The sequence below is a fragment of the Meleagris gallopavo genome, chromosome 2 (assembly GCF_905368555.1).
Source record: "Meleagris gallopavo chromosome 2, MGAL_WU_HG_1.1, whole genome shotgun sequence".
In the NCBI taxonomy this organism is placed as follows: domain Eukaryota; kingdom Metazoa; phylum Chordata; class Aves; order Galliformes; family Phasianidae; genus Meleagris; species Meleagris gallopavo.
Window position 1 is genome coordinate 44,555,116 of NC_139405.1, and position 22,143 is coordinate 44,577,258.

The window sequence follows — 22,143 nt, forward strand, 5'->3', positions numbered from 1 at the left end:
CTGCCCAATTCCATTGATGTATCAAGTTTCTACATTCAACCTTTTATGGTTATGTAATGCTTATAATCATGTCATAAATGTCTAATGAGATTCTGGAAAGAGCACAAAGTTTGTGCTTCTGCACTATTCCAGCAGCTGGACCCCACACCTCTTGCATACAGAGCCAAATGCCACTTTCCTGACCCAACAGATTCCACTTTTCTACTGGAGCACAAATAAATGAAATCTGTTCTTAGGACTGCAACGTATTACAAGTTCTTTTGACTACATTAGCAGCAGAAACTTGCTATAAATATATTACACTGTAATATTTGGCCATCCTTTTAACAAAACCAACCAAATAACAATCTGCAGATATCCTGTGTCATACAGGTGGTTAAGCAGTGTTACTTAAAAATCTAAGCACTGCATGAGAAAAAAAAAAAAAAAAAAAAAAAAAAAAAACAGTCACAAGACACTTTAATACTAACCACCAGAGAAAGAAAATGTGTAGAGACCTACAAAAAATACAGGTATGAGAAAGAGGCATTGCTGTTAGACTAAAGCACTGCATTCACGTTGACTTTCATATTACAATACTGTATATTGAACTGCAATTAAAAGTAGAATTCTTATTTCTTTTCTTCTCAATGACTATCTTCTAGCACCAGAAAAAAAATGTAAAAAGGCCAAACTACACAAATTTTGATTGAAGTGTGAAAGATGCACATACAGAAACCATGCCACTGTATTCAGTTGTGTCAAATTATAACGGTGACCATTTCATTTGGTATAAAATCACAACAAAGACTACAGATATTGAAAAAGAACCTCTTATCTCCCCTCAAAAAACTGTCTCCAAGCAAAGAGATACCTTGGCTCTAAGCACTGTAAATACTCAAGACAAAAATCATCTCAATTTGTTGTATAAAGTAAAAAAAAAAACAATCAAACAAGTTCTGCATTTGATTTTCAAAATCACAAAAAAAACAAATTAATTTTTACCCTCTATGCATATAAAGCTGCCAGAATCTCCCAGTGAAAAATCTCTAGAATTTTACTTACTTGAAAGGGACTTTTCAAGTGCATAGCACTGCAGATTACTGCCTGCTTTGTCTTTTTTTCAACAGAGGGCTTAAAATGGAAGCATGAAGGATAAAAACAGATAGTATGAATGACAAAAATTCATGCCTTTTGTCAACAAAAAAGACTTGCAGGAAGGATACTACATACAAAGCTGCAATTTAATACCCTCTTAAAACCTTAATATGTGCTTTTGTTGTCTAGTTGGTATGGGTAGCAATTGAAAATCCTATTTATTGAATGAAATATTTTACATGTCTAATCTTGTTTGCCACCATCTAATGTTTCAAAATAATGATGGCAGATAATAACAATGCCAAAATTGTTATCTAACAAAACAAAAACAAGGATAAAAACAAAACAAACAAAATAAATATCACACCTTGGGTTGATTTGTACGTAAGAGTCAACTTAGTGCCAAGTGTTAGTTATCAATACAATTCAGTAAAGATATACCAAACTGACTAGATTATGTTAATTTAATGGACATTTTCAACTAAGTGAGTTTGTTATCTACTGACTCCAAGTGTCAGAAGCACATGCTTAAAATACAAATTTGGTTGAGAGATTTTAATTCTGAAAAGGGGTTTATCATCAGTATCTACAACATAAGATTCTACTCAAGTCAAACAGGAATGAAGAAGTGGAATATATACAATGGGGTGGAAAAGCACGGTGCAAATGATCTACTGGAATGCAAGTAGGTGGAAACAGTTATATGGATGATGTAAGTAGAATGAGGCTGCTATGTCATGGAGCTGAGCTACCTGGTATCATTTGTACTGCTGACAGATTTGGGTTGAGCTGAGTCGCTACCGATGGGAGCGGGGCGACTGACAGTAACGTTGCAAGGGTTCCGTGCATCACAAGGGACACTCCGTGTGCTGTGGCAAGAAGAAAAGCTTCAGGAGAGTTCAAAAAAATAATAACAGATGGAGCTGAAAGTTTACTTGAAAAAAATGAAATTTTGAAGTGTGCACATTGAGGCACTTTAAATGTCGTCCAAATACCCACAGGTTTTTCTGTGAAACAATCTTGGGTCTGAGAAGCCTCAGGAAATGTCAATATGTGCAAGAAAAATCATCCTTAAAATAATGACCTCCAAATCTTTAGATTAATCCCAGCATCTGCCAGCAGCTAAGCAATTCTCAAAAAAGACAAGTGAGTAGTTTGACTGTGCTGCTGTCCTTGAAAAATAAGACCTTTTGTATAAAAAGATGCATGGTGAGGTTTATATGAGGTAAGGTTTATTTTCACGTCAGCTCTTTCAAAGGGAAGCAAATTTATTCATTGTTTTTAGGTTGTCAAAGATTGATAATGATGCAAAAATGCCACCAAATTCCAGAATGCTACATTTTTTTAAATCTTACCTAAAGCTAAACTACAGAAACCACTATCACAGTCATGTAGACAGAGATTCTAAGTAGGGAAAGAAAAAAAAAAAAAAATAAAAATGAAGTCTTGCTATCAAGAAGTTTTCACTAAACTGAAACTTTTTCCACTTTTTACAGGGTTTTCAGGAAAGACAAAAAGGATACGAGTGACTTCAAAGTGGGGAAGCATGCACCAATAAAAACTGCAAAATAAAGGGGCAGAAGGAGAGGAAAAGAAAGAAGTTTTATTGTCTTTAAAAGCACTTCTTTAAAATTGAGATCACTAACACACCAGTTTTGTCCAGCAGTTTTGCCTCCAAGAGGAAAGATATGATGTTCCTCTCATTGTGTTTCAAGACTCAGCAGAGCCGCAAGATGATAAAATAGTTTAGAAACTAATGCTAAATACCTGAAGCCTTCAGGAGTGGGGATGATAAGATGAGGATTTGGTGGATCACTATGGCATCGAGGTACTTTCACAGGACGGGGACTGTTTCGATGAATAGCTGCAAACATTAAAAAAAAAAAAAAAGGTAAGATCTTAACTCAAATGTCAGAAAAATTCTGTTAAGAACATTTCAAGACACAAAAGTAACATTAACTGCAAACTGTGCGCAAACCAGCACATATTTTCTTATCCTTTAAGAAAATACCCTAATCACTCAGATTTTAAATAAAGCCATTATAAAGCTATGAATAATAAACATTATTCACAGCATATCATGTAACACTTCATTAGAAAATAATTAAAATTCCCAAGAAAATGAAAAACTAGCAATTTGAAGATGTATACTTACTCGAATAAAACTAAATCCTCATTATTTCAAATTCATAGTTGAAAGGATGTTTTATCATCTTACTTCAAAGTAAATACTAGCAAATTGAGTAATAATTAAAAAGCAAACAACACTATTATGTCCATTTTGCATAAAAATTAGGTTTCTCAGACAACAGGAAGCAAAATGAACTAGGGAAAAAATACGTGACAGTTTTACGAATGCTAATGCTCTTCCCTTGGTAGTCTGCAAATAAATGGTGAACAGGAAAAGGGTCACACCTAAATCAGCCACACTGACCTTATGTCCAGCTCATTCAGTGCCCAGAAAAGTAGTTTACAGTGTTTTCCCATTCCCTAACCTCTCCCTAAGTAGTGAGAAAATTATGGTGACACAAGATAGCTGATTGCTCATCAAAACTTTAGACAGTTCCCTTTCTGCAAGGCCAGATTAATCATGGCAAGCTTGTTTTCTGCCTTGTTTGCACTACCAGGCTGTCAGGACCAGTGCTGGTTTTCCTGTTATAATTTGCAAGGACACTAGCAGAAGGTAGAATCCAGCCCACAAAGGTGGACACATGCTGCTTCACAAAGGAAAAAGACAAGATGAAACACCAGGAGACTCCCTGTTGTGTATCTATAGGCAACAGCATGAATGCAACTGAATTCTCAGCTTTAGGAAAGGGGGCAAAGATCACAGTGGGTTTAAGTCACTCAATACTGAATACAAATGGAAGTAGGAGTTCTTTTTTTCCTCCTGATCTCGAGACAGAAAGGAGTATCTTCAATAACTGCAGCGAGGATATATTTTATGTTCAGTTATATTTATTTACAATACAGTATAAAAAGTGAATGTACAGGTTTTGCATCACAGTACAGAATTTGACTAATATATATTTTAGGCAATACTTCTATCCAAAGAATTACGCTGACTTAAATTGTGAAAAGTTTCTCAGTTACAAGAATCCCCCAAAAAAAGTAAAACTTTCCTAAAATACTGAAGAACTTCCTCTCGGCCAAGTCAAATTACCCTCCCTTCATGCCATTGGCCATCAACCCTATCCAGGAAGTGGGCATCAGGAGAAAGACAGGAAGATGTGGTATTTTGAAAGTTAAACCACTCAGTGGAAATTGGGAAGAAGAAGAGAGGAACAGTGCTGAGAGAGAAGTGTGTAAAAGAGAAACACAGCTGAGGAAACATCCTTCTTTTCATGATAAACAATGAAATATGTTGATCTTCTTCTTATGCCAAACAAAAGTATTTTTTAAGCCATGACAAACTCTGATATTGGAGAACTGATTCCCACAGCTCTATCTCATGCCACTAAATATAACTACTCTATACCTCAACACTTATATAAAAGTCTGTCAGAAGTGTGAACACCTGCAGCACCACAAAGAAAATTTGGGAGAGGGAGCTGTGAATGTCAGAAGTTAAAACTGCTTCTTTAACCAACTTTTAGAAAACACAGTCCTCCAGAAGATCTGCAAAACTTCACAGGGATTCAAGGGCAAAATCAGATAAAATCTGTAACGCTTCTAAATTTCTTGAGTAAAACCACCGTTTATCTACATTTCCCTCAGACAATCTCAATTTCCCATCAAGAATCACAAAAGCTTTGAAATAAAATCTTTATTTCTCTTTCTAGCTTTTTAAAACTAATTTACAATCAAAATTATATAGCAATAGCAGCAAAACTGAAGAACCAACACCAGTAACTTCTGCCTTACCAAGGTACAGACCTGTAACAGGACTGTGAGGTTTTCCAATAACATGGCCAATGCACTCATTCATCAGAGCTTGTAAACTCTAGAAAATGCAAACAGAAAATGTTGTGATATCTTATATTTCAAGAGAGTTCATAACAATATGGTAAATCTCAAAGTAATAAAAATATACTGATTAAATATGTAGTATCTCAAAAACTACACACTTCATTCCCCAGTCTACCAACAATATTAAACTCTAGGATGCATACAAGGTTTTGACTTTTTTTTTTTTTAATTTCTTATTTTATTTTATTTTTTTACATAGAAAGTCTTAATTTTGCCTTATCTGTTGACCTTGGCAAAACTCAGTAACCATGAGAACTGAACAATGATTCACCATAAAAAATATTTCATAATATAAAACCAGTGAAACTTACAATTATCCATCACTAATAAAAATGTACAATCAAGCATGCTAGAACTAAGAGAATGTTGCAACAACTTCTGGTGCCTTCCCTCCATACTCTGACCCCCCTCCTCAACAAGAAACAGTGAAAGAACATGGGTGAGAGTATGACAGCCTGAATCATAAGAGGAAAGTATGTAAAACAATGAATATGATGCACTGCACAGTAAAAGAAATCCACTTTCCTAACCTTCCCAAGAAGTAAGCAAAACTTTTGGGAAAGAATGTTTATTAGTCAAATCACTGAACTTAGGCTCAGGTAATCTGAGCTTGATTATGAGTTGCACTCATAATTGTCCATATAACCTCACACAACCTATTAAATCTGACTCTGATTCAATTTACTTGTCAGAACACCAGGGATAAAATTTATCTTCACAATAATGAAATAAAATCACGTTCTTTGGTACAGTTGCTATGAACGCCATTTCTAAATACCAGCCACTCACTGGTCAACATTTCTTCTAGAAATTCAAAAACATTCTCAAGACTGGAACTTGAAGTCAGACTAACTGAAGGAACAGTGATTAAATTAAAAAAAAAAAAAAGAGTTTAGTCTGTGATTGGCACATCTTATCAACTTAGACTGAGCTTAAATCTATCTCAACTTTAAATCTAGAGCTTCAAATCCAGACCTCTTTTTAATGCCATCAGGTATATGTATGCATACATACATATATATGTATCTTACATAGTTTGAATAAGAGATTAAGATTTACATAGGCATTTCTAGGTAAAATGCTGTAAATTGGCGTTATACAGCAGTCAAACTAAACTACCATAAAGGACTTCAAGTAATGCTCTCCAAAACTGAAATCCAGCTTTAACAAAGCAAAACTTCGGAAATGCAGTGAAGGTTTTGTTTTTTTTTTTCCCTCTCTCCCCTACTTGTTCCATGTCCAAATTTAATCTATATTACATAATATTGGCTTTGAATTTTTTTTATACATGTGAAACCTCTGTGATAAAAACCCTATTTGAGGAAATGCCAAGGTATTTTAGATAATTATCAGTCAACAAACTAACTCACGCATGATTGCTTGTTAGCAGACTTTCATGGTCAAGAAAGTATCAGTTCCACTTATGGACAAAATTACCAATTATCAATGTCACAGGCCACATTATTTCCTCCTTAGAAGCTTCCTCATAAATAACAATCTCTAGCAAGATAGTAACACCAAAATACACACACATTACTCTTCAAAATAGCAGATACCTTTGAAACTGTGTCAAATCAGATAAGTAAAGCTAAGGGACTACTTCCTGAAACTACAGTATTACTGTATTACCATCACAAGCTTAACCTTCTCATTTAGGCAGACAACTCTTTTACAACAACACAGACACAGAAGAACAAAAACGTAACTTACTTGAGAGCTGTTGGCAAAAATATAAGTAGAAACTATAAACTACATAGTTTCTGTATTAAGCAAGACTAAAGTGGCTGGCATAACAGATCTTGAAACTAAAAAAAAAAAAAAAATCAGAGAGACTTTGTGGCAACTCTACTTTCACTTCTCTGTAGTACTGTATCAAGATCAGAAATAAATTCTCAGGATTTTATTTCCACAGAAGGAAGGGGAAGGCAAAGTAATGAAAAAACAAACAAACAAACAAACGAAAACCAGTTACAGTCTACTGGTATTTTCACAGTAAAAACAAAAGACATTCCTTAAAATCAATTTGATGTCATCATAATTTGAAGAAATACACTTAAGCGATTGTGCTTTTGTATTCATAAGGTCAGTGAACTTTGGGTGCAAGACTCAGAAGCTTGTATTCAGAAATTTTAGAATATCCACTTTTTTTTTTTTTTTAAACTCAGCAGTAAAGCCTCTATCAAATTTTGCTCCCCCCCCCAACAGACAGGCTTCCCAGGACAGCACAGGCAAACTGTCAGCAGATCAAAAATATTAATGCCAATAGTCATAACCATACATTATTCATAACTTTATGAACTAAAGAGATGTCATCATCATCATCAGTTTTACACAACAGTAATTTCCAGAGCATCTGTAGTCAGACACAGCTTTATAAAAAACACCCCTGATAACAGACAGTGATTGAAATGCTTCACAAATACTTAGAAATAAATAACAATCAGAATAACTTATTCCATACCAAGAAATCATCTTCTGGGAGAGCCGAAATAAATGCTGGTTCAATGGCTTGAAGAAAATCAAAACCTTGAGTTGCCCACCTATCTCAGAGATAGACATCATGAATTAATTCTTGATGAAAGCCATCACAAGAGTTTCAACATCAAAGAAAAGCAAATGGTAGCTATACAATTTTTTTTCATACTTTCAAGAGGAAAAATAAGTAAGAAAACAATTTAATATATTAAAGGTAACGTATTTAACTTATATTAATATTTGCTGAGTTACATGCAAATAAAGCCTGATTTTAACAAGGACGCTGTCAAATAAAGCAAGCAGATGGCTGAATATTGATGAATGTACTATACCAACCCATTGAATACTCATATATGTACCATCTTCAGGGATGGTACTGTCAATTCACTCACAATGTTTTAGGGTAACAAGCCAAAACACAATGTCCCCATCCTAAATTATCATTTTTGAAACTAGATAAAAAGAGTACCAATGATTTTTTTAAGAATCTGATCAGTACAAAATGGGCATCACTGGTTTCAGAGGCAGAGATTGGTAACAAATAATTAACTTGACTTGAGTGACTTTAGCTATTTCCCAATACTGCTAGCTAAAACTGGCAGCTGCAATCTACAAAGTACAAGTAAATTATAGCAGCTACCTAACGAGGCTATTCAGACATGCTTCAGACTATTCAATCTTTACTCCTCTTCTGCCTGCAAGTAAAACAGACCACCTCTAGGAAAGACTGATCAGCCCTATTTTTTTAAGAGAAAAATAAAATAAAAAATAAAATAAAATAAATAAAAAAATAAAAACATTGGCAAGCACAGATCAATATAAAGCATCTACTATAAAGCAACAGAATTCCATAAAATTCTGATCTGTCAGCTGCAAAACACTACAAAACCAGGTAAAAAAAATCAAGCTACAATATCATTCTTGTTCAGTCATCTCAGCCTCTAGTTTACATCCTCAAGATAATGAAGATAATGCAAATCCTCTTTTTTTCTTTTTTTTTTTTTTTTTGTGCGTTGTTAGCATCCAGCAATAGTGTTTCACAGCACTAATTCTAAGCGGAGTTTGAGAGACCGCTAGGCCCAACAGTACTCTCAACAGACTGAGGAAACATGCATTCTGATATCTATAATGTAGTTCTAGATATAGTTAGTTTAACTACGGCTTCATATCAATCTGAAGAATTTTCACCAGAGTGGAAACACTTCTTCCTCATCTGTAGGCCATACATTCAGAAGAGACTGATAGAAAGGACTTGTACAGGAGGCAAAATCTCTTACGTGGACATCATTTCTGCAACCACACAAAACAACAGTTCTTTCTCTGTACAATACTGTGAGAATAACTGTTGCATATACAGCAGTCTTTATAGACACCTGGTCGCATACTACTTTTGTCCAGAGCTAGTGGCCCACACCCAGTTTCTGAACTGTTTGAGTCCAATGATTTCCACTTTTTCTTCCTAACAACTAACAGGAGGCAAGATGTTCAGCAGAAGACTCTGCGAAGCAGCTGAGGGCTTCATTTGGCTTTACGTATTTACAATTCAATTTACTTTCAAAAGTCAAGTACCAGAAGCATTAATACTTTAAAAGAATTGCTTCTAAACAATTAATCACTGTTCACAGCATGAAGAGTCCTGCAAATTATTTAAAAGTAACACAAATTACTATGACATTAACAAGTCTGCTGTTACCTGGGTCGAGTGCCTCGGCCACTCTCACATTTTGTTAGCACATAGTTCATCCATTTTCTGGCAAAGCTGATATACTTGTCTCCAATTTTCTGCCTGAATTCTCCAGACATCAGACGAACAACTTCTTTATGGTACTGTAAGAAATTAAAGATTATTTTTCAAATAATAATAGTAATATCAGAAGTATTATCAACAATATCCAAAAGAGTATTTGCAGGCTAAGAAAACTGCGCAGGGTAACAATCACATCCTATTCTCAGACAAAGTGATTTCATGCAAGCAGTTGCATAATTATAGAAAGAAATGCAAAAGTATACAACACAAAATGTGTTACAGTGAGGGGCAGCACTTAAGCCATATTGTATTATTGTGCACATATGGGCATATGCTGATGTTTAGTAGTGTACACAGCATTTAAGTAATATCCTACATAAATGCTCAGATCCATAATCAGAGACTGAACTTCAAAGTAATGTTTATTTTCAGTTGTATTGCAGATAATCCAGAGAAAAAAATGAGTTATATATATACATTAAAAAAAAAAAAAAAAATCAGAAATACCAGATGTTTTTTTAGAAGACTATTATTAGAAGTATGTTAGTGTTAAAAAAAAAAAAATCTAGAAACTTAAAAGGTCACAATAATCAAATAAGGAAACATTATACATTATATAAACATGACATTTTCTCATCAGCACTGTAGGGAAAACACTCAAAAGCCATATTCACTACATCAAAGAACCACCATAAACTTTGAAAGGAAGGCTCTAGTGTCTTTTTATGCTACTCCTGGTTGAAAAACAGTGAGAAGCCAAGTTACACAATGACACTCAATACCAAAGATTTCTGATTTCATGTAGAACATAACTAGGTAGCAGAGCTTGCAAGACTACACTTGAATTTAGCAAGTTCTTAACACTTTTTAGAGTTTCAGACATTACTAATTGGAGTCTACAATATCTTTCTGTTCTTTTTCAATCTTTTTCATCATAGTTTTTAAGTGTTCTGATAGTTTCACGCCAATTCCACAAATCATATTATCATTATTGTCATTAACTCTTCGTTTCCTTACCTCAAATCCAAAATTGTAAGCCTGAATCATGGCTTCCCGGTAGTATTGCTGCAAAGTTACAGATTCAGATTCATCAACTTCAGCATCGAACTCAGATGTGAACATATGATCAACTCTGTCAATGGCACTGCTTATCTTATTGCATAGCTGCAATGCATCGTTCTAAATAACAACAACAAAAAAGGATCACATTATTATTTATATTCGACTGCTGAGTAGATTAAGGCAAGCACAAATCTGATGATTACATTATTTTAAATGCAGGTGTACTTTAATATCACCACAATTCATTCAAACTCAGAAAAACAAGTACTTTTCAGAATTTGCACTAAGTCTTATAATTAAATGCGGTATTGCAAATTCAGTTTGTTTGCTTGTATGAGATGAACTTTAAAAACAACGAGAGCAAAGGAAGAAAAAAAGAAAATGAGTTTTACTATCTATAATATGACCGAGTCATTGGTGGTATTTTAACAATGATGTGTACATAGCTTCTACTGAATTCAAGAGGAAACACAGGGCCATGATACTGCAAATTCAACACAGAAATATCTTGGTGTTTCTGGATCTTTAAAAATAAAAAATAAAAAAAATAAAAAAATCAAACACTTTCCTTCCATTCCCTAATCCTCGCAAAGAAGGACATTATTTTTTCTGTTACTATATTTCTATTGAGTTACAGACTTGTTACCCACATAACTAATATAACAATGATTATACTAATATTGCTCAAAGTTACACTCACATATCCTTAGCAAAAACAGAATGAAAATTGTACTGAAAATAAATTCCAGTGGTCCTGCACAAATTACAGCTGCAGAACGTCATTAGCATTGCAATCAAGTCTCCTTACATATCTCTACTTATCAGTGATCAAAGTAAAATCATTTTTACTGAGATAATCTGGAAAATTGCTTACCTTTAGCTGCTGCAGAGCTTTGGCAATGACTGGTTGGCTGGATGTCTGTTCCTGGTGGAGAGATATGAGCCCTTCTATAGACTGTTGGAAAGCTTTTCGCTGACTCACAAGATGGGCAGACTGAATGACTACGAGAAGGAGGTTGTCAACCTAGGAATATGAGATACCACTAGTCCTTATCAACAAAACCTTCCCTCTACAAACATGTCCTGCATTGGCAAATTCTAACTGGAAGTTTTGGGAATTTTAACATATTATATGGTTCCTCTCTTTGCTACTCATCAGAATTCTTAATTCACACTGAAAAGCTTGATGCTGGCAACAGAGCTTGATAAACACTCACCTTTCAAGCAGAGGTCTATAAGGTTAAATGCCACAAGAAGTTTTCAAGGGGAATATACTACTATTCATTTCTGGAAAGATGATTAACTTGTTGAAAATTGGGAAACACCATGTTAAAAATTATCTTAAAAATATTTATACAAAGGCAATATCTAAATATAAAAATTATACTTTCTCCAAGCAGACAGGGGTAACAATCAACATAAACAAATTTTATCCAAGTGAGGTAATATATTTGAGAGGAACTGCAAAAAACAATGATTTAACTCAGTGTTTGCTCAGATTTTGAAAATTACTAAAATGTAAGAGTATGTTTGGAAAACCAGAGCTCTGATATCACAGGCTTTTATAAAAGTACACAGAATAGCAAGTAGTGCTATCTTTGCTGTGGTACTGTCAACTTTAAAATACAGAAAAGAGAGCTGAAAAATGTTACAAAACAATACTTATTTCATCTGCATTTTTTAAATCTCCCCAGCAAACAGTATTTTCAAGATCAAATTTCTTTAAATTTTGATGGTATTCTGCTACTTTTTAAAAAACACCTTTTCTCAAGTTTAAATATTTTCTCTAGCTTGCAATTAAAGCATGCTATTTACAACACAGGACACAACCTTTCTGAAGAGCTTTTTCCCTTTTAACTTTTCAATGTGCAATTCAGAAGAGATTATTAAATGTTATGTAGACACAAACATAAATGCATCCATATTATATTATCTAAGTCAGATAGGATGCCATTTGCAAACTAAATTCCATCTTCTGCTGTTTTCACTTACTGAATGAAATGTTATCTTCACTACAAGTCCAATGAAATTTTAAAAACTTAATTAAAAGCCTTTTTGTTTGTTTGTTTTTTACTGTTTAGTCTTGCCTACAGATAAACAGTGCTACATACAGAAGTGGTATTTTCAACTGCCCGTAGCTGCTGGAGGCCCCTCAGAACATCTGAGGCCACACCCAGTGATACGGAAAGTCACTCTGTTAGTAGACAGGAGAGCCCATTTATGGTAGGGATCCAAGTAACTGCATGACATACTAAAAGGAAAATTCACTTAGCTTACCATAAGAGCATGCAAACAGGATGGGCAGGGAGCTGCAGCTGGCTCAGATACTATAGCACAGCAGAACTACTGGCAGGAACCCCCACTGGCTTGGAATGAAGGGAAGTATGACTGGAAATATTTCTTCCTAAAGAGCCACTGAACATCCAGTAACTCCACAGATATTTTACTTCAAATGTCACCATTCTCTCAAGACTGAAACTAATTTGTTTCAGTGTGTGGAAAACATGACCTACATTACTGAAGATCGGTGAGTTCTTAATAAAACATGAAGGTCAACCCATCTGAACACCAAATAAGACTTTAAAACATCTTACTACAAAAATCTATCCCTGAAAAATGTACATGGTAGAGATTAATACTTTCAAGAAACATTAAAATTCAGTGGAGTCTACTAGCACAGCTACGAATCAATCCTGTGCTATAATTTAAATTACTGCACATAAAATGAAACATGCCTCACTTAAATCATTTTGGTTAATCTGGAAGGAGAAGACTTCAAAAAAGCGTGGAGATCACACAAACAGGCAAAACAAAAAGACACAACCCACCTGCATGCTTCGTAGCGTATCAACAGTTTCCACTTGTGGCACTACTTTGACGGGTTGGCCCTCCCATGCACTCCACATGTCACCTAAATCATGGTCTTTGTCACTGTGTTTGGTCATTATTAAATAGGCCTCATACGCAATGTCATCTGAATCTTTTGAGCAATCTTTTCCAGCAGCCGCATTTAGGAGCTGCAAAATCACAGACTTTTCACCTGCAATACTGTTTGGAACAAATACTTGTAAATTCTCAAGTCCAGGGATTTGTACCTGTAGAAGAAAATAAAATGAGATTGAATGAATGAGTTTCAGTTTCTCTGAGATAAGTAAAATAGGGACATCATCTAATTTAAAGAAGTTATCTCAAGTAGCTGTACAATATGCATGCTAAAGCAATATTTTTAACCAAATCATGAGTCAGAATCGGACTGTGAAAACAGCAAAATAGTTGATTTCTGTGATCCGTCATAAGGTAACTGATATAGAGTTTAAGTTTAGTTCTTTCTTTTCAGAGTTGGATGCCATCAAGCTAAGACAAAACACTGCACTCAGCATTTTTAACATAAGGCAGGTACATTTCTCAATTAAAATCACTATTATCCACAGGTCAAAATGAAAACTGTTAACATCGTTAATGAAATCTAAAACAGTTTCCCAAAACACTAATGTTCATCTGACTGAATAGGTTTTTAAAAATTTCAACACCCTACACAATGATAGAAGGCCAGTATATGAAGTGTTCATCACCAAAATATGTCTTATTGACATATTTTGTCTCCCCTTAAAAAAGGGGAGAGGTAACACATAAAGGCAGATAAATCTTAAAGACTTCACAATGGATTATTTAACCCACATGCTCTAACAAACTTTTCAAAGTCAAGATTCAACCTTTTCTTCAACAATGTGCAAAGGAACAACGATACTGCCTTTAACAAAATCCAATACTGTGTCTCAGAGCAGCAGTGTAAGAAACAGTACTTTTTAAAAGTAAACGTAAATTGAAAATTTTCGTGACCGCTCTCTCTTTTAAACAGTTCACAGACTAGTGTCCTGCTAAACCAGATGTTTTGGATTTTTTTTTTCTTTTTCTTTTTTTTTTTTTTTAAACAGATTATAGCTTAGGCTGGAAAGGAGTTCTAAAGATCATCTGATCCATAATGGTTTTATCCATTTATCCAACACCTGATGTGCTTCTCTCCTATGAACTTGTCTGTCTTTCCTCGAGCCAATGTCCTCTTTTAGCAATCACTCATTCAAATCCAACAGGAAATTTCTCACGTAAAAGTCAGTCAATTGTTACCCAACTGGAAATTATGTACTTTAAACACATACAAGAAAAAAAAAAAAAAAATAGTGCAGCAGATCCAAATAAATATAACTCACTGAAACAGGTGATTTATTTAAATTCAAATTACAATAAAAGACTAGACCAAGGAATAAAGCATGAAACCATTTGTGTGGGAGTTTATAATGCAGTCAGTATTGGGCACCTGTGCCCAATGGCATTAATTTGATTTTGCTGTGCAACAGTTTTCTAGAAATAGTTAATAGAATAATAGAATCATTAAGGTTGGAAAGGACTACTAATGTCATCTAGTCCAACCACCAACCCATCACCATATGCCCATTCCTTACTAAGTTATTCTTCTCTCACAAGATGGGAAAACGCTATTGCAGCATTGCTGCACTTCCTAAATCAGAAAACTTTGGAAGGGCAAGCAATTAGACTCTGATTTCCCAAAACATAAGCTATCATTCTCACACAAACACAAAGTAAATAATTGTACTGCCACTACTCAATATTAAATACACGACATTTTAAATGTTGAGATATACAGGTGACATTAAAAAATTGAAAATATTAACATAAATATGCTTTGGTGCTTTGCTTAGCATCCCCACACTAATGCATTTGAACTCAATTTACCTTTGCATACTCTTTTGTTTTCAGAGCATTCAGAAGATCTCGGACAGGGGCTGACAATGTAAACTCTGCTGCTATTTCAAGGTCCTAAAAGCAACATCAAAACATCAAAAAAAAAACCAAACCATCAAAAGAATATACTTTCAACCTACATTTATTTAAAGCGTATAAATAATAGCGAACACCAGTAAATCACATGAAACTCTATTGTGAACTTACCTTCCTTAGCATTTTAGCAAATCCAAGAGCCTTAGAGGCCCTTTCTCTAGCTTCATGAAACAGTTCTTTGAGTGCTCGGCTGGTCTCTATGACAGACCTCCTGAAATATTGGTAGGAATGAAGTGACAGTGTTTTAATAAACCATGTTAACATTTACACAGCTATTAGAAGATTTTTTAATTTGTCTATCAATAGAAAGATCATAGAAAAAAATATTTACAAGCAGATGATTAATATCAATTGAATTTGTCCAAGCACATTTTTGTTAAGGATATAAAAGCAGAATTTAAAGATCATTAGATAACAATTTCTGACACCCTGAATTAAAAGAAGGTTATTAGGTTTTAAAAGAATAATTCAATATTACTACATACAGAAACATGAGCAAAAAAGTCTATGGAATTTACTAAGTTTTCATTCTAAGAATTAAAATGTAGTATGTACCTGTCAGGGGTATAGAAACACAAGTGTGCTTATTATTATTAAGCCAAAGGGCTTAATACCTTATTTCATCTGATGCAGTACTGTCATCGGCACTGGCCCAAAATTCATCACAACTGTCTTGTAGTCCAGAATCTAAAAATATTCCTGTAGATTTCAGCAGCATTCCTGCAATATCACTGTAGCAACAGAAATGGTAGAACTTCAGTCTTATTCAGGGTAGCATGGCACCTTAAACTTCTTCCTACTCTATCCAATGCAAGAGAGCTGTGTTGCCAAGTCAAACTGAAGAAGCAAGCAGCATCTTGGGGGCCCCCTGTTACTCTACATGTGCAGGGCTAGCAGGAACAGGGACCTTCCATTTTAGTAGTCATTCCAGTTATAACTAGAGTAAGTGCAATCTGCACTTACTAGATCCTGTAGCTACACTCATTGCAACAATCCAATAGCTCACAGAAAGATTATTACCAGCTTACCGAAGCCTCGAGAAGCCCAATCTGGGAACCCTGAACAAGTACTAACTCGCATAAAAACTGGTACAAATTGGCGTCATAAACAGAGTAATTAAAACCTACCAGAATAGTTTTCCAGCTTGAGCTTCTCCTCCTCTTATATAAGGAGTTATTTCTTTGGTGAAATTCCATTCTTCCTCTAGGAGATTTTTTAAACTATGAGATGCTTGAGGTAACTGCTGTAGCATTTGGATCCAGCTTCGCATGTAATCAAAGTAAACCTGCATGTGGAAAGAGATCATTTAAGCAGAAATTGTTACACAGCCTGCAACTAAGGACTACAACTTCCCAAATCAACAAGCAAACCTAGTATTATACAATTTTTAGAAAATATTTCTACATGTTTTGTTTGCTAGGAGTGAAAATGAGTTATGTTTTTCCACAAAGATGGTGAAACTTATGACTCAGGAAATAAAAAAGTGGTGCTGAAATACACTCCCTACAATACTTTTTTGAAAATACCTGTAGCAACATCACCTTACTTACTGTGCTGCTATCCACCACCATACTGCTGAATACATACTGTACTTAGAGCTAGTTAAAGCAGAACTACTGGAAAAAAAAAAAAAAAAAAAAAAAAGAAAAAAACCACAAAAAAAACACTCCTAAATTTTTTACTAACTGGATTATTCAAAAAATATTTGGATCCATACTCCTGGGTATGGATAAGTGCAGAGAACAAGGCTCTCAGATTCTGTTATACCTTATATCTCTTTATACCAACCCTTACTTCTTATATTTTTTTTTCATTATTACAGTTTTAATCTAACCAAAAAATCCAGGTAAGTACAGTTCTTTAAACATTTGCCCTTAGGGATCACGAACAACTCAAAAAAAAAAAAAAAAAAAAGCAACTATTTAACCATGTTTTGTTGGATCATCCATAAAAATCAACAAATGGCCATCATTAGAAATGGATAAAATTTCCTATTGTTTTCAGGTATTTTCAGATCACAATGTTGTAATACCAAGTTATGGAAAATCTTAAAACTCTACTTGACGGTGGGCAGACACTGTGGTGCTTTTCTGAATTTTGATAAGATTATTTCAGCTTGCACAGTCCTGTCACCATCCCTTTCATGACTTAAAAAAAGCAAGGTCCTGATACAATTGAAACTGCTGTCAAAGTTTGAGCTCTTGCCTCACAGCACAAAACACTACAGCTACGTAACAAAATAAGTAAGGAATTTCAGAACAGACAAGATGAATCATTTTCCTTTCACCTAGACAGGTCATTTCTGCTGGAAGTTTCTTAAATTTCAGATGGCAATAAAAGCAGACATTCTGCATAAGAAACTTTAGGTGTAACAGCATATTTTCCCTATTACAGGCAACAAAAAGCAGGTAAAAAGAAATAACTATGGATCCTCAACAACTGATAGTACCAGCAGCTCTGCTGATAAAACATTAGTAAATAAGGTACTGATGTATATCTTATTGTTCTTGGTTTTATTTGTTTTGTTTTGTTTTTCCCCCCAGAACAGCAAGGACTAAAATCATACAACTCAAAAATAATAAAAATAAGTCACATCTAAAGGAACAGCAATTTAAATTAAATTTACTTGATTTAAATATTACTTTGAGGATTATTGAGAAGTAAAGCACTTACTTTGAAGATACTTTTGTGCTTCACTTATTACAATAATGAACACAGATCAAAAGTAAGGCACCTTTCATGGATGAACATAAGGTATTAAAGTATTAAGACACAATGTTGGTCAAACAATTATATTTTTTTATTCACTACTAGAAGATTATTAAACATTTAAAAAACTGTATCCAATTGACAGGTCTATTTATGAAGCGTTTTCTTGAAAGTACCTGCTATTTACAGATCTACTGTTTCATGGTCCAGTAAACAAAAATTAGTATTGTTTTAAATGACAATGGCTATTATATCATCTTTAAGAGTCCTTTAGAAGAATAACATTATGTTAATGCCAAAGAAGAACAACAGGTTAGCAGTATCTATACCTAACAGGAACAATACACATCTATGAGTATTATTCAGATCAGTACTCTTAGTAGAACTCCAAATGCCTTCCCTTGTTTTGAAGCTTACCATTAACATTTTATGCAGGTCCTCTTCAAAAGCATCAATGTTGCAATCAATCTTTTGCAAGTCATCTAATACCTCACGCAACATAAATTGGTAATATTGCTTCATCAACAGGCCACCCTTCAGAACCTCCTTACACTCTCTCACTAGCTGCAAAAGAAAAACCCAAAAACTGGAGTCAGTCAAGACACTACTCATAAATTGTCTTCAGGATATGAAAACTTAATTTTGTCAGATGTTTGTCTTAGTTTATCACTGAGCAATTTCTAAATGCTTTTAGAAATGCATGCAGGTCACTGTATGTCTCCAGGAGAGATCCGTGCTAGTTTGCTTGGATTACCTAACTGCCATCACATCATTTGCCATATAACTTCAAATGGAGATTGGAGCTGACATTTCATATTCCGTTTTCCACCCAGGGCCACAGTAAGCACCTCACTGGATAGATTAAACATTTGGAAATGAGCAAGAGGTCTCACGATGACCAAAAGCAACTTTAAACAGAAGCAAATCATGAATAATACGCAGCATATTTGACAGACGCTTGGAGACCTATGAGAAATAAGTTACTACACAAATTTTATTTTCAATCTATTGGTCAGGTGTCCACAACTCCAAAATCTGTACCTGAAAAGCAGCTGATACTCATTCTGCTGTTTCACTGGAAATGGCTAATCTTAGGCAAAAGATCTTCTGACCACTACATGTTTGCTTGTGGTCAAACAGTGGTCTTTCTTACCTGAAAGCTTACAACTTTTATTTGTCTAAAGAAACATGCACAAGCACAAACACAGGAGTACATAACACAATGGATTTCAACCCCCCACTAGCAAATGTCTCTCTCAAAATCCCTTCCAGAGCAAAATGTGTATTCTTTTGAAATTATCATCAGCCTCCAGGTCTGACATCCCGACCTTTTTTGAGCACCAAATTAATTAAGATTTAATTAAATTTAATAAATTAATATATGAAATCAAAAGAGGAAAGAGAAGGGTACATTTGGGTGGTCAGAGGGGATGGAGTTGTTGGTTGGTCAACCTTTTTGAATTCCTTATTAAGGCCTGTCCTGGCAAAAGAAAATATCACTATCTCAATATATGAGAAAGTACAACGGCATGAAAGCAAAACACCTACAGCCACAACATGGCAAGAGTACTTTCGAATCTTTTATAGGCAAAAACAAAAACACTATGTCTCTCAGCATGGAGGGGAAAAACAACTGTAGCTTTCTAAACTCAGATCTGTTAGCAGTTCAAGGAAAAAAAGAGAAAAAAAAACCCACAGTAATTCACTATAATGTGGAAATCTAAAAATCAGACATTGTGTCTTATTTAAAAATGAAAGTGCCCTACTCTCCACTCAGTCACATACAGTATACACAGTGCTAATCTATTGCTTCATTTTGCCACTGGACCCACAAAGGAAAGCGTCATTTGTTCAAAGAACTTAAAATTGGTATATAATAATCAATCTGTTATTCACAGAGACAGGTGGGACTCAGCAGTATCACTTGTCCCTAACACTTCATATTATAGTACACTTTACAGATACTAGAAAAGTACTTCTAATCCTTGCAGAGGATCCCTTGTCTATTCCAAGATAAAATACTATTAAAACACTATTAAAAAGAGATTTCTTATTTAAATAGTACTGCCCATACAGTAAGGTATAGTGTTATTCAATAACAGAGCATAGAATTTACAAGAAGAGCAAACTACAAATATGTAACGCTAATTTTAAATGTCAGCTTTAGGAATAGAAACTTACAAGGCAGTAAGCAAATCAAAAACATGGTCTACAAACTGAAAATATTGCCACCATTATTGGTTTGTTTGATAACCCATTTTTTGTTTAGGGTGCTTCTAGAAGAATTTCTTTTCTGCAGAGGAGGTGGGATGGGTCAGAGCCTCTGGAGTACCGTAGTTTAGAGCAAGCTATTCTATAAGATCTTTTTTTTCCCCTAAGTATTTACTTGACCTACAAATTCATTATCTGTCCCCAAACATTTAAATTTATCCACTACAAATTTTCAAAACTTACATCAACATCTACTCAAATGACCAATAATTATACCTAACACATAAAATCCAATCAAGCAGAACCAGTAAACTAGTCAGTACATCGTGGTTCCTCTCCGGACAGAATCAGTCACTTAGCAGACAACCAGGTAGCTGTAACTTTTCCCTTTTCAGCTAGGTCAGGCTACCTACAAGTAATGTGTGCTACATGACAGCTAACAGTCAATACCCAAAATGTTGTCAGCTAACTTCGAGGGACTGCTGATCCAAAAATTTCAGGAAGCAACATGCTGGCACAGGCTGCCCAGAGAGGCTGCGGATGCCCTGTCCCTGAAGGTGTTCAAGACCAGGCTGGATGGGGCCCTGGGCAGCTTGGTCTAGTATTAGATATGGAGGTTGGTGGCCCCTCATGCAGCAGGAGAAGTTGGAGCTTCATGATCCTTGAGGTCCCTTCCAACCCAAGCCATTCTATGATTCTATGTGCTGTTAAGGTTATCCAGAGAGAGTGCTGATAGATACTGTTTTTACCACCCAAACACAAATCCTTTGACTGCTTTCTTCTTTAATTGTTAAAACATGTATTCAAATACTGCCTGGATAATAAGCGTGTGAATAACAGAATTTCTAAGAAATAAGCACCTGCATCAACTTACAGTATGCTTTAGTGCTTCTGGTTACAAATCTAAGGGATCTTGAAGAAGAAGAAAGTATGTAAATTGCACTCTTCTAATACAGTATCCTATAATCCGGAAATAAAAGTTTTCAGGTGTACCGATCTAATTTCTCCACTGAATTTTGTAAGGAAAAAGCTTTTACGACAGTAAATCCACTTCTCAGGACAAACTCAAGACAGATGAGAATCATCTAGAACTACTGAATATTGTGTGGGATAGTACACATTTGCACAGTTAAATTCATTTTTTTAAATGTAATTAGTAGACAGTAAATACAATCAAAACAGTTTGTAACAAATATATAGTTTTCCATGGAGAAATAGCCATTTTTGCACAACTCAAATTTCATAAATATAACATGAGGGCAAAAAAATATAATCTGTCTCTGGGAAAGAAGGATGTTGCACTTTATAATACAGTATACTATTCTATAAATATGACTATTGAGATTGAAGTTGTAAGTCCCTCACTAAAAGAGCTGTCAGAAACTTATGCAGCTGGGACTATAAGATACTCTGGCAATTGATTTTTGAGTTCTGAATAACTAGAATATGAAATCATACTCAGTCAGAGAGTGTATTTAAATGTTTACCCTGAAAGACTACCTGACAAAGCCATATTCTGGTTATATTCACCAGAGAGCAGGGACATGAGTTTAGATCAACATTTCTCGAAGCCCAGTCCAAGACATACTGATACTATCTGAACAGCCTTTCTCGTATATGATAACTATCAGAAGAGAAATCCTCATGGAAAATTCTCAAGCTGTGACAGGACTCACAATCTTGGGTAAGTATACTTAAAATGATCAGATATTTACATAAAAAAATATTGCACAGTAAGAGCATTTTTTCCCCATTTAGTTTTTGTTCTTAGTCAGCTCACACTATGAATCCACACCATATTGGTAGAGGTCTTTCATGCACAAAGAAAAAATGATCAAATGAAATGTATAACAAATATACAAACCCTTAAATCTATTCCCATAAAACTGGTTACTCTGCTTAGAAAACCCACATACAAATAAGTGTGCTGGACAAGATTACATAGCTTGTAATGCAAATGGAACAAATACTATTTACCTTTGCTGGCTGATAATTCTTTAATCACCAATTTTGATTCCTGGATGTCTAGATCAGAG

At 34.7% G+C, this 22,143-nt stretch overlaps 1 protein-coding gene across 6 annotated transcripts in view; it reads right to left on the bottom strand.

The window, feature by feature from the left end:
- The window catches only part of MAP3K4 (mitogen-activated protein kinase kinase kinase 4), a 69,254-nt gene that overhangs the window by 17,043 nt on the left and 30,068 nt on the right, over window positions 1-22,143 (bottom strand). For 3 of the 6 annotated variants that reach the window (XR_014881312.1, XM_085216941.1, XM_085216945.1), the window contains exons 5-17: window positions 18,314-18,460; window positions 16,315-16,472; window positions 15,802-15,918; window positions 15,299-15,398; window positions 15,083-15,166; window positions 13,159-13,425; window positions 11,205-11,354; window positions 10,286-10,447; window positions 9,215-9,348; window positions 7,508-7,586; window positions 4,942-5,020; window positions 2,845-2,941; window positions 1,830-1,946 (exon numbers count right to left, since the gene is read on the bottom strand). Coding sequence is in view for 5 of the 6 variants with exons in the window: in XM_085216941.1 (XP_085073067.1) it covers window positions 1,830-1,946; window positions 2,845-2,941; window positions 4,942-5,020; window positions 7,508-7,586; window positions 9,215-9,348; window positions 10,286-10,447; window positions 11,205-11,354; window positions 13,159-13,425; window positions 15,083-15,166; window positions 15,299-15,398; window positions 15,802-15,918; window positions 16,315-16,472; window positions 18,314-18,460 (1,691 nt within the window). In the remaining variant the exon portion in view is untranslated. The remainder of the gene's footprint in view (window positions 1-1,829; window positions 1,947-2,844; window positions 2,942-4,941; window positions 5,021-7,507; window positions 7,587-9,214; window positions 9,349-10,285; window positions 10,448-11,204; window positions 11,355-13,158; window positions 13,426-15,082; window positions 15,167-15,298; window positions 15,399-15,801; window positions 15,919-16,314; window positions 16,473-18,313; window positions 18,461-22,143) is intronic. The other 3 variants (XM_085216942.1, XM_085216944.1, XM_085216943.1) reach the window with 3 other exon arrangements.